Raw genomic sequence first — 12,673 nt, 5'->3', positions numbered from 1 at the left:
GGGTCTTAGAGTAGAAGTCGCGGAAGGTTCTAAACTAAGTAAAATCAACTGAGTTTTGCTTTCATACTTAGTTTTTCTGTTGCATACTTGTCTTTATAAAACCAAAAAGAAGTTTTTAAAACCACGTGATTCACCCCCTCCCCCCTCTCATATGCGTCTTGATCCAACCGTTAACTCTTCATTGTTCTTCCTTTTGGGTGATGCTCCGACCGTCCGGAGTTGAGCTCACCCAAACTAAACTCCGACCTTCTCCTCAAGCAGACTTCCTCCATCGATTCTCATCCCTCGAACTGTCGGTCACGTCCTTCTTGCTCCATCAGTATACTCTTCCACAGCTTCTCATCCCACGAATGCACTGAGCCCGTCTACTCACTTCCTGTGTCATCCTACTCATTCACTACGTCTTCTGCTCAACTTCTTATGCTCTTGAGCTCTTACACACTTAGACATAATGAATTAATCATAACAGGACCTAACTTGACTTTGTTGATCACATCAAAACAAACCCGGGGTACTTACAACAGTCACCTCCCTCCGGGCGGCCTGAGCTTCCTCGATATTAATATATTTGACCACTTCTCCAGCAGGTCGTTGAAGTCCTTTGGGGGTTTTCTAACAAGGGCTTGGAAGAACTCTCCTTCTAAAAGGATTTGGGAGAAAGCACTTATTAGTATTTCAGAAGTGGCAAATAGAACATCTAGCGTCACTTGATTGAATCGCTTGATGTATGGTCGTAGAGATTCCTTGGCCCCTTGCTTAAGTGTGAACAAACTCAAGTGAGTCTTTTGATACATGTTGTTGCTGGCAAAGTGGTGCAGGAAGGCTTTGCAAAAATCTTTGAAGCAACAAATGGACTTAGCCAGGAGATGGCTGAACCATCTTTGTGTCAAGCCAGAAAGACTGGTAAGGAACGGTCGGCACTTAACATCATCCGTATATTGATGAAGGATGGCTGCGTTTTCAAATTTAAGTAGATGATCTTCTGGGTAGATCACTCATCCGTATTCTCTAATCATCAAAGGGCAGAAGTGACTCGACAGTTTGTCCTCTAAAATTTCTTTGGAGAACGGCACACTTATTCGCTCGGGAAATACTGGCCATTGGAGCTTTCTTTTGAAGATTCCGAGCAAGTGCGTCTCCAGAAGATGATACTTAGGGCCTTCCCACTCATCCCATATCGTTGAATGGTGTGTGGAGCAATGCCCTGTGATACGTGATTAAGGAGGACGGCATGGGCGGAAAGTTGATTATCTAAGAGGAGCATCTAAGAGGAGGATTCTTCAAGCAATCTGAGCATCTTCTTTCTCTTCTCTGCTTTCTCTGATTTCAAAATTGTTTGATTGCTATTGTTAATCATGTTTACTAGTTGTAGCCCCTTAATTATGGTGTAATTTGCTAGATTCTAGGGTTAGAAAGTAATTTCTATATGATGTAAATACTTTGCTTTGATCTATGCATGTTTTCTATCTTGTTTCTATGATATGTTGGATTGTGGTCCAGATCTATTGTTTTAACACGATATCGATGCTAAAAGTACGAGATTCATATTCCACGAGGGTTTGAGGATAAATCGAAAGGAGCACTCGACCCTCCGACCCATAGACAACTGAGACGCGGAGAGTCGAATACGAAAGTGCAACTTAGATTTCCACGAGGAATCCTAGGCAATCATATAACTTAATGGATCATACCTAATACGATCGACGATTAGGATTGGTATGTCATTGTAGAAGTAAAAGTTCACATCAGATATCTTAGGATTGTCTATCTACACGAGCCAATATTGAGGTAACCACTCGCCGAATAAATTGACCATGCTGTCCTTGAATATTGACCCTTCCTTGATTTTAACCACCATATCAATTGACCTCTTAAATTTTAACCCGACTTAAGAGTCCTACCTTATTCACCGCATCATTACCCAAACTCAAATTTAAATCATTTTGAATTATAATTCAATTTTACTGAGAATTAAGATTCAAACAGCTCGAATTCCCATTTTATTTGGAATTGGGTTACGATCATTTATATATATTTTTTTCTTCGAATATGATATATATTTTTGAAACTCAAATATAAGTATTAATATTTTCGCACCCAATCATGACACACGCCCGATCGGGGGATCGTCCCTACTTCACGATGCTGCATCGAATCACATCGGCGTCCCCGCGAAGAACGCCAGCGCGCCCACCATCGGCGCGTTGATGTACGTCGCCGGCTCGGACTGCTGGTAGTTGTTCCGGTCGTCGGCGAAGTTGTCCTGGCCGTCGGGGCCGCCGACCACGGCGCCGACGAGTACGTTGGGGTTGGCCGCCGCCGAGTACAGGTACTGGAATCCACCGTCGCAGCCGATCCGACTGGGGTGAGCGCGCACAGACGGCAACGACGAGCCCCGGTGGTGGACGTGCTGCGGGTACCGGCCGCCGAAGCCCACCATGTAAGACATCCTCGCCGGATTGTTGCCAAGTATGTAATCCACCTGCCATCCATCATCGCTCCACATAAGCTGTGCATTTCTTTATCAGAATTGGCATGAAAACCTCCTTACTCACCTGTTTCTTAGCGATCGAGATGAGATTTGCAGCGTTGATCTTTGTCGGGCCGCAGGCCACCGATCCGCCATTGGAGTTGAGGTACTTGGCGTAGGTCAGAAGGAGGAACGAAGCGGACGTTACATACTGCAGGTTGCTGTCGCCCTCCTTGTACAGAAGCCCTCCTGCTTAATTATGTGGTTGCTTAATTAATTAGCAAGATGCTTAATCACTATTTAGTCGGTCAATGGAATTACCTGGCGTGTATTGAGCTTGGAAGCTACTTGATCCGGGAACCAAAGAGCAAATGTAGTTGTCAGAGTGTGCCTTGTACAATTGCAGCTCTCCGATCTTGTTCTGCAAAAACCCCTGTTCGAACAATTTCGAAGCAGATAAATCGATTAATACGTGCTTAAGCTTAATTATGTAGAAGAAAGCCACATGGTGCATGCGGTTTAAAATCATACCTTGGAGAGAAGAATCTTGGTGCCAACACGCTTGTCGTCCCAGCTAAAGGAGTAGTCGTCGTTCTCGGCTCCCAAAGTGTGGCCGTTCGACTCGATGTAGGACATGTAGGAGACGTCCTGCGACGCCTGGTGAAGCCATGAAGCTCCCCATAGAAGCTCATCCTGCGCAGTTCGATTCCCGTTCAGGGTGAATTAGGTTTAAATGACAGTTTATTTTAAATCTCTTACGTTGTAGCCGGAGTAGGAGCAGTAAAATGGGCACACGACTGAGCTAAGCGAATCGCTGTATGATCCCCTGTATTTATTGGCGAAATCGAACACCTGGATCGTTGTGGAAAGTGTTCACAAAACTATTCTGTGTGTTTAATCGATCGACAATGTAAGAGAATTAGTTACTTGTGTAGCAGTGCGAAGCAGCTTGGAGGAGTAAGTAGGGTCGGAGTTCTTGAAGACGATGGAAGCGGCGGCCAGCCCGGCGGCTGTCTCCGCCGCGACGTCGGAGCCTGGGTTTTGGCTCGTGACTTTGTAGACGTTGCGGGGCGTGTCCATGTCCTCCGGTCTCTCCCAGCAGTGGTGGTCCTGGTTCGGCTCCGCCACCTGCACGTACAGTGTGTCGGGAGCGGCGGTGGCGGCTTTGAGGAGGTAGTCGGTCCCCCAGCGAAGCGCGGCCTCGGCATGCGCAAGCTGGCCTTGGCCCTGCATCAGCTCGCCGAACTCGATGATGCTCCACGCCAGCATCGTCGTCGTGAAGGCCATCGGAAGGCCGAACTTTATGTTGTCGCCGGCGTCGTAGTACCCGCCCACCAAATCCACCTGTCAGACCACCGAATATGATCTTAAGCAATCGATTACTCTACAGGCCATTTACATGAATCTTAAGCAAGGTGGTGGTACATTGCAAGAGGAGCCGTCGGAGAGAGCGGAGTCCCCGCGCCAAGTGACGCGCTGATCGGCCGGGAGCTTGCCAGAGCGCTGGCCCTCAAAGAAGAGGATGGACTTGGCAAGTGCGTCGCCGTAGTTGAAGGCCGAAGCAGAGGAAGCGGAATGCAACAAGCAGAGACACACTAGCCCGGTAAAGAACAAACCTCCGGTCTCCATGATCGATCTCCTCCTCTCCTTGATTGGTTTGTGGAGATGTGGCGGTGAGAATTTATAGGGCGAGGAAGAAGGGTACGTGGTGGTTGGTCGTTGGAAGCAATACGACGGAAAGGATGGCATGCGGCGAGGGAGGTGTTCTTGCTCATGGTCACGGGATTAGCTGCGTGAAAACGAAAACGTAGATTGAACCACGCATTAATTTATTGCAAGAAAACAGGCTCTAAAATGGCTAATAAAGAATCAAAGATCCTCATCCTTTCACTAGATTAAGATACTCCAATTCTATCAATGGTTCTTTGATGCATGGTGATCGAAGTCAACATTGCTCTCTGAAGGTTAATTCAATGAATAAACAGTGTAAATTTGCAGACAAAATGGTCACACAAAATGGCGTTAAGAACGGGCGCCGAACGCCGTAATTTGAGGTGCTGGCAATGATAATAACATATAAATAATCATGCAGAGAAAAGCTTCTCGCCTTCTCAGTCAATTTGTCTTTCTACTTCCTTCATCTTGATTTGTCTCGTAGTAGTAAGTCACGGACGAATAGGTGGACCAATTCACGTGCCAAAGCTAAAGAAATGCGTACGCACAAAGTTAGAATTTCTATCTCATATATCCTTCAAGCTTATCTCTCTACACACACAGTATGTTTGATTTGTGCATGCAGTCGATGTATATGATGATTTGAGGGGCGTTGGGGAGGCATTGGATTCCATGTGGTTTGCTGGGTGTCACAGGTTCCCAATGCGCTGCGTTGTTGGCCCGTGACGAGCAAAGCGCCGCTGGGCATGCGCCTTCGTGTGAGTCAAGTCTAATGGAACGCTGAGAACAGAGAACCTGTAGAATGTAGATGGAGGAGCTATTAGGTTGCAGTCGAGTGGGCAATGGGTGTGTTAGGCTTGCCTTAATCGTATCTCCTAACAATATGGTCCATGTCAACTAGTTTGATTGCTTCAACTTAATTATCTAATATGTTTAGTTGTTGTTTATAACCAATGTGAGAAGGAGACTAGCCAGAGAGAGTGTTGATGGGCAATAAAGCTTGACATAGTTGACGATCCAAACTGTTTTAAAACTCTTCATTCGAGTATTCTTAAAACGATCCAAGGAATAACTTGCAGAACAACAATTTCATAAAGAATTCTATTTAGCTGCGATGACGCTGTTATTGTACCATTATTACCAGGTTGCATGGACCATGAGAAACGGGACGTATCGTGCAAGATAACTCTCCACTCTCCGGGGCTTTACTGCCTTCATGGATTGAAAATCTTGCACTATTTTTTGCCAAATAGTTTTCTTGTCGATCGATTGATGATTCTAATAGTCTGGCAAGTGCTGAAAAGATCAGTATTCTGATTCTGTTGAATAATATTCTCCATAATCGCTTTATAATTAAATTAGGTTAACCAGGCTCCCCCAATCTTGCTCAAGATGCATATGTTCTACTGCACCATCCATCTTGATCTTAAACGGCACAGTTGTCAGTGATGATATCCAAATCTTGATTTGTAGATTGCACAGTGAACTCTCAAAATTGCAATCCATTTCCATTTGGTTTTTGTCAGGTGAAAGTTTCCTTATTTTCATCTTTGATATGGTGCAGAAAGTTAGCGTCACTTGGCATAGTGAAGTCAAAAGTCAAATTGAGTTGGAAGTCAAAGTTAAGATGAACTAAGGTTAAATAAGATAAGCTCGGATCAAATCAAGCCAAGCTCGGTGCTACTCAAATGAGTTCGGGTCAAGGCGGCTCCTGATAGAAGACCTTAAGTCAATTCCGTCCAAGTCGCATCCAAGTTTGGTCCGTCCAAATTGAAATTGATTTGGTAGTTACTGAAGCACCAAGGGACATGATTGTTGAAGCGTTGAGAATCAAGAGAGGTATTTCTCGACAAGGAAAAGAAGAGGGGTGCCCTTTGAGAATCAAGATCATCCTTTCACTTTCTATTTAAAGTTAACTAATTGCAGCATCAAGGCAATCAACCTCATAACTCATTATTCTCTTACTCTTCTCCATTCGTTTTCTCCAACTTTTCTCTGAGATCTAACTTTAATGTTAGGAGAGGCCTTGCTAAGCCCCCTTCTAACATCTTAGTCTTTCCGGACTTCTGTGATACTCGGTGTTAAAAAGCTCGACTGGAAGGAAGTCTGACCTAAAGAAAGTCAGTTAGTTGAAACCCAACCTAAAGGAAACCTGACCTAAAGAAAGTCGGTCAGTTGAAGCCCGATCTAGGGGAAGTTAGTCAGTTGAAGTCCAACTTGATTTGTATCCAGTCAATCAAAATTATTCGATCTTAGTTACTTTACTGAGTATCCCTTGATCTTGGACTTAATCACATCTAATGATATTCATCTCTGTTGATGCAATCGTCCTTGAATCAAGATTGACTAGTTTGACTAAGCTCAGATTAACTCAAGTTTGAGTTTTAATGTTTGACAATATATAAAAGAACTCATGTAAGTCAAGGGAGGACCAGATACTTGACTTGGGAAAATCATGGCTGAGGTTAGGTAAGGAAAAATCGTAACTAGAAGTTAGGAAATAGAAAGTTCTAACTGGAGGTTAGACAATGGAAAATCCTAAAAGAAGGTTAAATAGGTCAAAATGGGTCAAAGAGAACTAGATACGTGGTGAAGAAGCCCTAATAGGTCAAGGATGACTGAATGTTGGCCAACAGAAGTCCTGGTAAGTTGACGCCAACTAGATACCAAGCAAGATGTGATTTCAGCCTTGGAAAGGTTGAAATTAGGGTTAATAATTGATTGCCAGGAGTGGAATCGATTGACAAGTCCTAAACTCAGAACTCTAAGTTTGGTGCTTAAATTGATTGATCTGATTGATTGGGCAGTGCTAATTGATTGAGGCAATCAATTAGTAGCTCATTTTGAAGAGCATAGTAGGGTTCGGAATTGATTGGTAAATCGATTACACAAAAGCTAATCGATTAAGGCAATTGATTGGCTGTGTTTTCGTGAGAAAACAGAAGGCTGTGAAATCGATTTGGACAATTGATTGGGAGTATTTTTTGCGAAAACAAAAAACTTCTAAATTGATTAAGTCAATCAATTAAAAGCTTTCAATCGATTGGTCAATCGATTAGTATGACTCATCAATCAATTGGATAGGCAAAAAGAGTCGTTCTTTAGATTTTGAAAGGTCGATCTGACGTGGAAATCAATTAGGGATAAGATATTTTCCAACCTGAAAGCAGCCCTAGAAAAGGGATTCTCATGAACATTTTGAGTTGTTGGTTCTTAAGTGTTTTGGAGAAGAAGTGTTGGTGTGTTCCCCACTACAAAAGACATTTTAAAGCTACGAGCAAGCATTCAAAGTAAGGTTTTCAATTGTAAAGTATTATTGCTTTTATTTTCATTTGTGTTTTGTATTGTTTGCTCTTGTTCTTGTAAGAATATATTATACGAGGCTTCTCTGCCTCCAGAAAATTTCTGAGAATGAGAGATTTCTTAGTGGATATGATCGCTAAGAGTGAACTCTTAGATTAGTCATCTCAAGGAGATGAATATCAAGTAAAATCGAAGAAGTTAGAGTCGTGTTTATTTTGCTTCAAATTTCTACTGTCATTCAAATTCAAAGAAGCAAAGTGTGTCTAGCTCAGACAAGTCCTAACAAGTGGTATCAGAGCAAGGTTATTCTTCACCGGACTAATTGTCAAAAGGTAGAGAGGAAGGAAAAGAAGTTGAAGCTTTGAGCCATCAATATAATAGTCAAAGGACTAATCATCAACGGAGCTCAATTTCAAAATGGATTCGGATATGACATCTAAGCCACCTTTCAAATTGGGAGGATTCGACCAATGGAAGGCTAAGGTTGAGAGTTTATTCATAATAAACATAGAACAATAGTTTACTCTAATAGAGAAATTTGAAACTCTAATTGATAGCAAAGGAAAACTCCTCAAGAAGAAGAAGTTGACCGAAAAGTAACTCTAAAAATTCAAGATAAATGACAATGTGACCAAAATTTTAATTAATTTGGTTCCTAATGATATCTTGCGTAAATTAAGAGATTACAAGAGTGCAAACGAATTATGAAGCAAAATGGCCAAGCTTCATGAACATCCCTCCTCAACGCCAAGCAAAGAAATTCAAAGAGGCATACTCTTTGGATCAAGAACATGATGATTCGGAAGTTGAGAGATGCTCAACTTCTGAGGAGGATGTTGAAAAGGCATTCACCTTAAGGGATGAGGGAGAGAGCTCATTGACATAGGAATGAGAAGTAGTCTCAACTTACGAATCCAATGAAGACGAAGTGTTCCACCTCTACAAGCCAAGTGAGCACAAGTCATGAAGGTATAATTATTTCAATTTACACTACAACAAAAAAATACTAAAAGACTCTATGATCCATAAAAACACTGGTAAATCAACGCATTGAGAAAAATAAAGCACTAAAAATAATGATTAAAAATTATTATCTTTTCCTTAAACCAATAATGATTTTTCATTATTATGTTTCAAATGCAAAGACAATGAATTATAACTATTGTCTTTTCCTTAAAACAACAATGATGAATTATCGTTGTATTTTAAATGAAAAGATAATAGGTTATAATCGATTTTTCTCAACATGTCGATTTACCAATATTTGTTGGGTCATAGATAATAATTTTTAACAATTATCATTTGTATTGAAAAGAATAATAAATCATTGTTATTTTAACCTTTGTGTTTTTAACCATTGTTTCTCAACACAGAATAATAAACCATTCAAAATTTGAATACCTTACTAGATTAATATACATCATACAACAGTATCAAAAAGAATGGTAGAAAACAAAAGTATGTGAGCCAAAGCAATATATACAATACTTCTTGCAAAACAATATACATCATCCCATTTTAAATGATCACCCTTAAAAATATATATATAGTACTTGTAACAAACTAACTACACACCTACACTGTGATGAACGAGCTAGTTGCAAAACAGAAGGCTCACTAAACCAAAAGAGTTATGAATAACCAAAACACTTGTAACTTACAACACCTAACTAAAAGAATTATGAATACCTACATTTTTTTACTCATCAGATATGTTGTCTTGTATGTATTCCGCTCACTCCGAACATACTTTAGAAATTTCCTTTGCATCTATCACAACCTTTGCGAACTGCATGTGAATAAATGAGTGAAAATATAAATTACTGTACACTTCGAGTATCATGTGATCATTAATTGCATAAATCATTTTAAAAGAAGGTTTCAATAAGAAAATTTAAAAATATGTCTAATATTACTATTGGCCACAGCATATCCTTGTCAATAGATGTGGCACCTTCAATTATATCTCTTATATATTGCAAGCCGAAATAACCGCGCTGGGCTCCATGTGATTGAAGGAGAGCCTGTGTGGCAAAAACTGACTGTAGCAAGTTAATAACTTAATTGCAATAACAACCAATGTGCTAGCAATGTAATAACATATTGAAGGTGCTTCGTATATGTAACTTTTGGAAACACAATGGAAAAGTATAAGGACAAATTAAACTGTAACAGAATCAAATCCTTATCTTGCTTAGTTGACTTAACGTGTCTAATGGCAACAGACTTGGGAGAAGAATGACTGTTAAATTTAGAGCTAGAAGATCTATCATAGTTTGTTAGCTCTATGACATATGACACAGAAAATGAACCACAGAAGACCATATGATGATCTAGCATCATATGAAGTAGCAAGAAATGAATTAAAATGATTTGTTATGCTGGCAATCAGAGCAAGAATGTGACTGACAAAGGCAAAGCATTACACCATAGATACTGCAGTAGACATTAATATTGACAACCAAATACTAGTAAATAGTCAACTAGCCATGACAAGGAAATCCCGTACGATAATTTTATGATGATTGACTAATAATTACCTTCCTTAAGGAGGGCAATAACAAATACAAGATTTTCAAAGAGGCAAAAGAGTATTTTTGAGGGCTAAATTCATATTTGCATGCACAAAAGATCAAATTGTGCATAAATAATCTACAATATGCAGCCTCATACAAACAGGAGAAGGAAACAAAAAAATTTCTTTTCTTAACTTGTTGCTCATCACCAACAATCGATATAGCATTTCACAAAGAAACAATCTAGATATGAATTGAAAGGAAATAATGCAGAAACATAATTGAACATGAATTGGCTGAGAAAAGCCTCCTGAAGGTGGCTTGTATACTAAGGCATACAAATCGCATACAAATCATGTTGCAAAAGAAAATAGAGGTTTAGAAAATGACACACATACCAGGACAAAGTTAAGCATGGTTGAATCTCATGGTGTTTTTTTGGAAAGGTTGAACCAAGCAATTGCGAAGAAACAACCTGAACAAATAATATAGAGGATTACCTCAAGCTTTGGAACATAATTGCAAGAACAAAGCTCATTCCTTACAGATTTAACATCATTATGTTTCTTTCAATAATGACATTTTTGCTCTTAGTTAGGGAAATACTGACAAGCTGTTGAATTAATCTAAATATTTTTCTTATAACTCCTTGGTATATCTGAAAATTAGAACAAAGAAGAATAAGGATAAATAGTGTGAATCTCATCCCAACTCATCAGCAGCAATATACTCATGCAAGTAATTGTAAATTACGATTCTCAAGGTTAATTCATTTACTTGTGTTTGTTTAGATATCGAACAGAGAAATATGAATGTATCAGACACACAAGCTTTTGCAGCTGAAGTAGCAAGAAACAAAACGGATATTTGGTAAATTTTGATGTTAGAGTTGCAGTACCAGTGTGAACAATCTATAAGACTAGAGCGATCTGCTCGGCAACTAAGTTGAGTTTGTAGAGGTCGATTCTTGTAGGTACCGGTCACAGTGAGAATATATGCATATAACCAAACAATAGCAACCACAATAACCAACGCAAACCTACCAAGATCACTCTCCTTCCACTAGCTCATTGCATTTGGTAGATACTGCAGTAAAGATCTAATTCAGTTTGGGGAAGAACATACACAATACTGCAATGAAAATTCAGTCATATATAAGTGAAATTACCAGCACGAAGATCACTAGGAGAATAATTGTTGGAAGCCCAATTTCAATGCAATTGGAAACCTAATAGAACAGAAAGGAAAAAACCAAGCACAAGCAAAGTATTATGATACATAGAACACAAACTCAAGTAAAAAGATAGCAAATGAAAAGTACTCATGGTGGGAAATCTAAAGTAGAGAAGGTCGAGAGATGATAGGGTTACGATAGGAACCACAACAAAGAGGGCTTAGAAATCTAACCGATGAGAAGAGATTGAGAAGGAAATAGCAAGAAAAGTAAGCCCTTTGTGAGAAGTGAAGAGGAAGAACCTTAAAAAAATCCTCCAGACACCGGAGAACCGTACGGTTATCTGGAAGCAGTAGGTGGCGATGTATGTCCCTTGAATCGACCTCATTGTGTGCACAAATCTCTGAAAACGCCCAAAAAAGTGGAAGGAAATCACACATTAGTTCACAGAACAAAAAGGGGACGATGCAAAATCGAAGAAGCAATCGAAGACCTCGTAGGGGTCAATGAAGTAGACGTAGGGCTTGCTGAGGATCATGGAGATGGTCGGGAGGAGATAGGTGTAGGAGCTGCCGATGACCGTCGAGAAACGAGTTCCGAAGTAGACCTGTGGGCACTCAAAAATCATTGTATTTTACTAAAATCACAACAGTTTGTCTTAAATCATTATTTTTATGGTTTTGTCTTTCAGTATTTTATTGTAGTGCGGTAAAAATAAAGACTATATAATGTTCTTTAAGTGTAAAGAAAAAAAATACTATAAAAATAAATGTCCTAATTTAATAAGAAAGTTCAAATGACACCCCAAATGAAGGAAAAAACCTAAAGAGACTATAACCTTGATATGAAAGGACAAAGAGCATTTTTTATATGCTTCTTATGTGATTTATCAAAATCAATGTTTAAAGAGGAGAGATTTTTAAGTAAAAGTAAGGGAGCTTAAATCAAGAGGGGGCTTCCAAAAATAAAACTAATGTACCACTAGTTAATGATATTGCTTTACATTATGGTAGCAAGTATGTTAGAAATAAATTTTATAATTTTAATACTTATTACCATTGATAAACTCAAATTTATCGTGAAATGAATATCAAATAATAAATTATTGAAAATCCTCTCTACACTAATATAGCCTAAAGAATGGCTTGGATAGTCTTTCAAAAGAAATGTACATAGTGAAGTCTAATCTTGAGCTTGAATTATTATTGATTTGAAGGTTTGGATTTTAGTGATAATGCTAAAGGCAATTAATGAAGGACAACCTAATATATTCTAAACTACAATTGCATCATATTAAAGAAGCACAAAGCAATTAATGAAACTAAAGCAATCAACGGAACCTAACACATACTTGCATAAGAGAGAAGGCAAAGAGAACTAAACTACATCATGTCATTGAAAAGAAGTAAGGCATCTACACTAGCCTAACTACTACAATGCAGAAATCAATCATGAACAATAACAACAAGATCAAAACATAGATGTAAATCAACAACTACCATTCAAATGAATTCAAAGTCAAATGCAAGGGATTAA

At 39.4% G+C, this 12,673-nt stretch overlaps 1 protein-coding gene and 1 long non-coding RNA gene across 13 annotated transcripts; both read right to left on the bottom strand.

Annotated features, from left to right (window-relative positions):
• Positions 1 to 1,998: 1,998 nt before the first annotated feature.
• Positions 1,999 to 4,491, bottom strand: LOC122051681 (endoglucanase 1-like). Its single transcript, XM_042612899.1, has 7 exons — positions 3,896 to 4,491; positions 3,398 to 3,814; positions 3,230 to 3,322; positions 3,002 to 3,163; positions 2,792 to 2,903; positions 2,556 to 2,719; positions 1,999 to 2,482 (listed from the first exon to the last, which is right to left on the bottom strand). The coding sequence occupies exons 1-7, from the start codon at positions 4,217 to 4,219 to the stop codon at positions 2,156 to 2,158; spliced, it is 1,599 nt and encodes a 532-aa protein (XP_042468833.1). The 5' UTR covers positions 4,220 to 4,491; the 3' UTR covers positions 1,999 to 2,155.
• A 4,666-nt stretch (positions 4,492 to 9,157) lies between these two features.
• LOC122051680 lies at positions 9,158 to 11,803 on the bottom strand. 12 transcript variants are annotated; one of them, XR_006131504.1, is made up of 7 exons: positions 11,631 to 11,803; positions 11,440 to 11,540; positions 11,132 to 11,191; positions 11,007 to 11,049; positions 10,362 to 10,929; positions 9,402 to 9,489; positions 9,158 to 9,236 (listed from the first exon to the last, which is right to left on the bottom strand). It is a non-coding gene; the product is annotated as an uncharacterized LOC122051680 (long non-coding RNA). The 12 variants fall into 12 exon arrangements; XR_006131499.1 differs by having other exon boundaries at positions 10,362 to 10,438; positions 10,509 to 11,049; positions 11,631 to 11,801; XR_006131501.1 differs by having other exon boundaries at positions 9,402 to 9,471; positions 10,362 to 10,438; positions 10,509 to 11,049; positions 11,631 to 11,801.
• Positions 11,804 to 12,673: the final 870 nt, after the last annotated feature.

This window comes from Zingiber officinale, chromosome 3A, assembly GCF_018446385.1.
Source record: "Zingiber officinale cultivar Zhangliang chromosome 3A, Zo_v1.1, whole genome shotgun sequence".
Lineage (NCBI taxonomy): Eukaryota > Viridiplantae > Streptophyta > Magnoliopsida > Zingiberales > Zingiberaceae > Zingiber > Zingiber officinale.
Note: the sequence above shows the minus strand (reverse complement) of the source record. Positions and strands in the feature narration are given on the sequence as shown.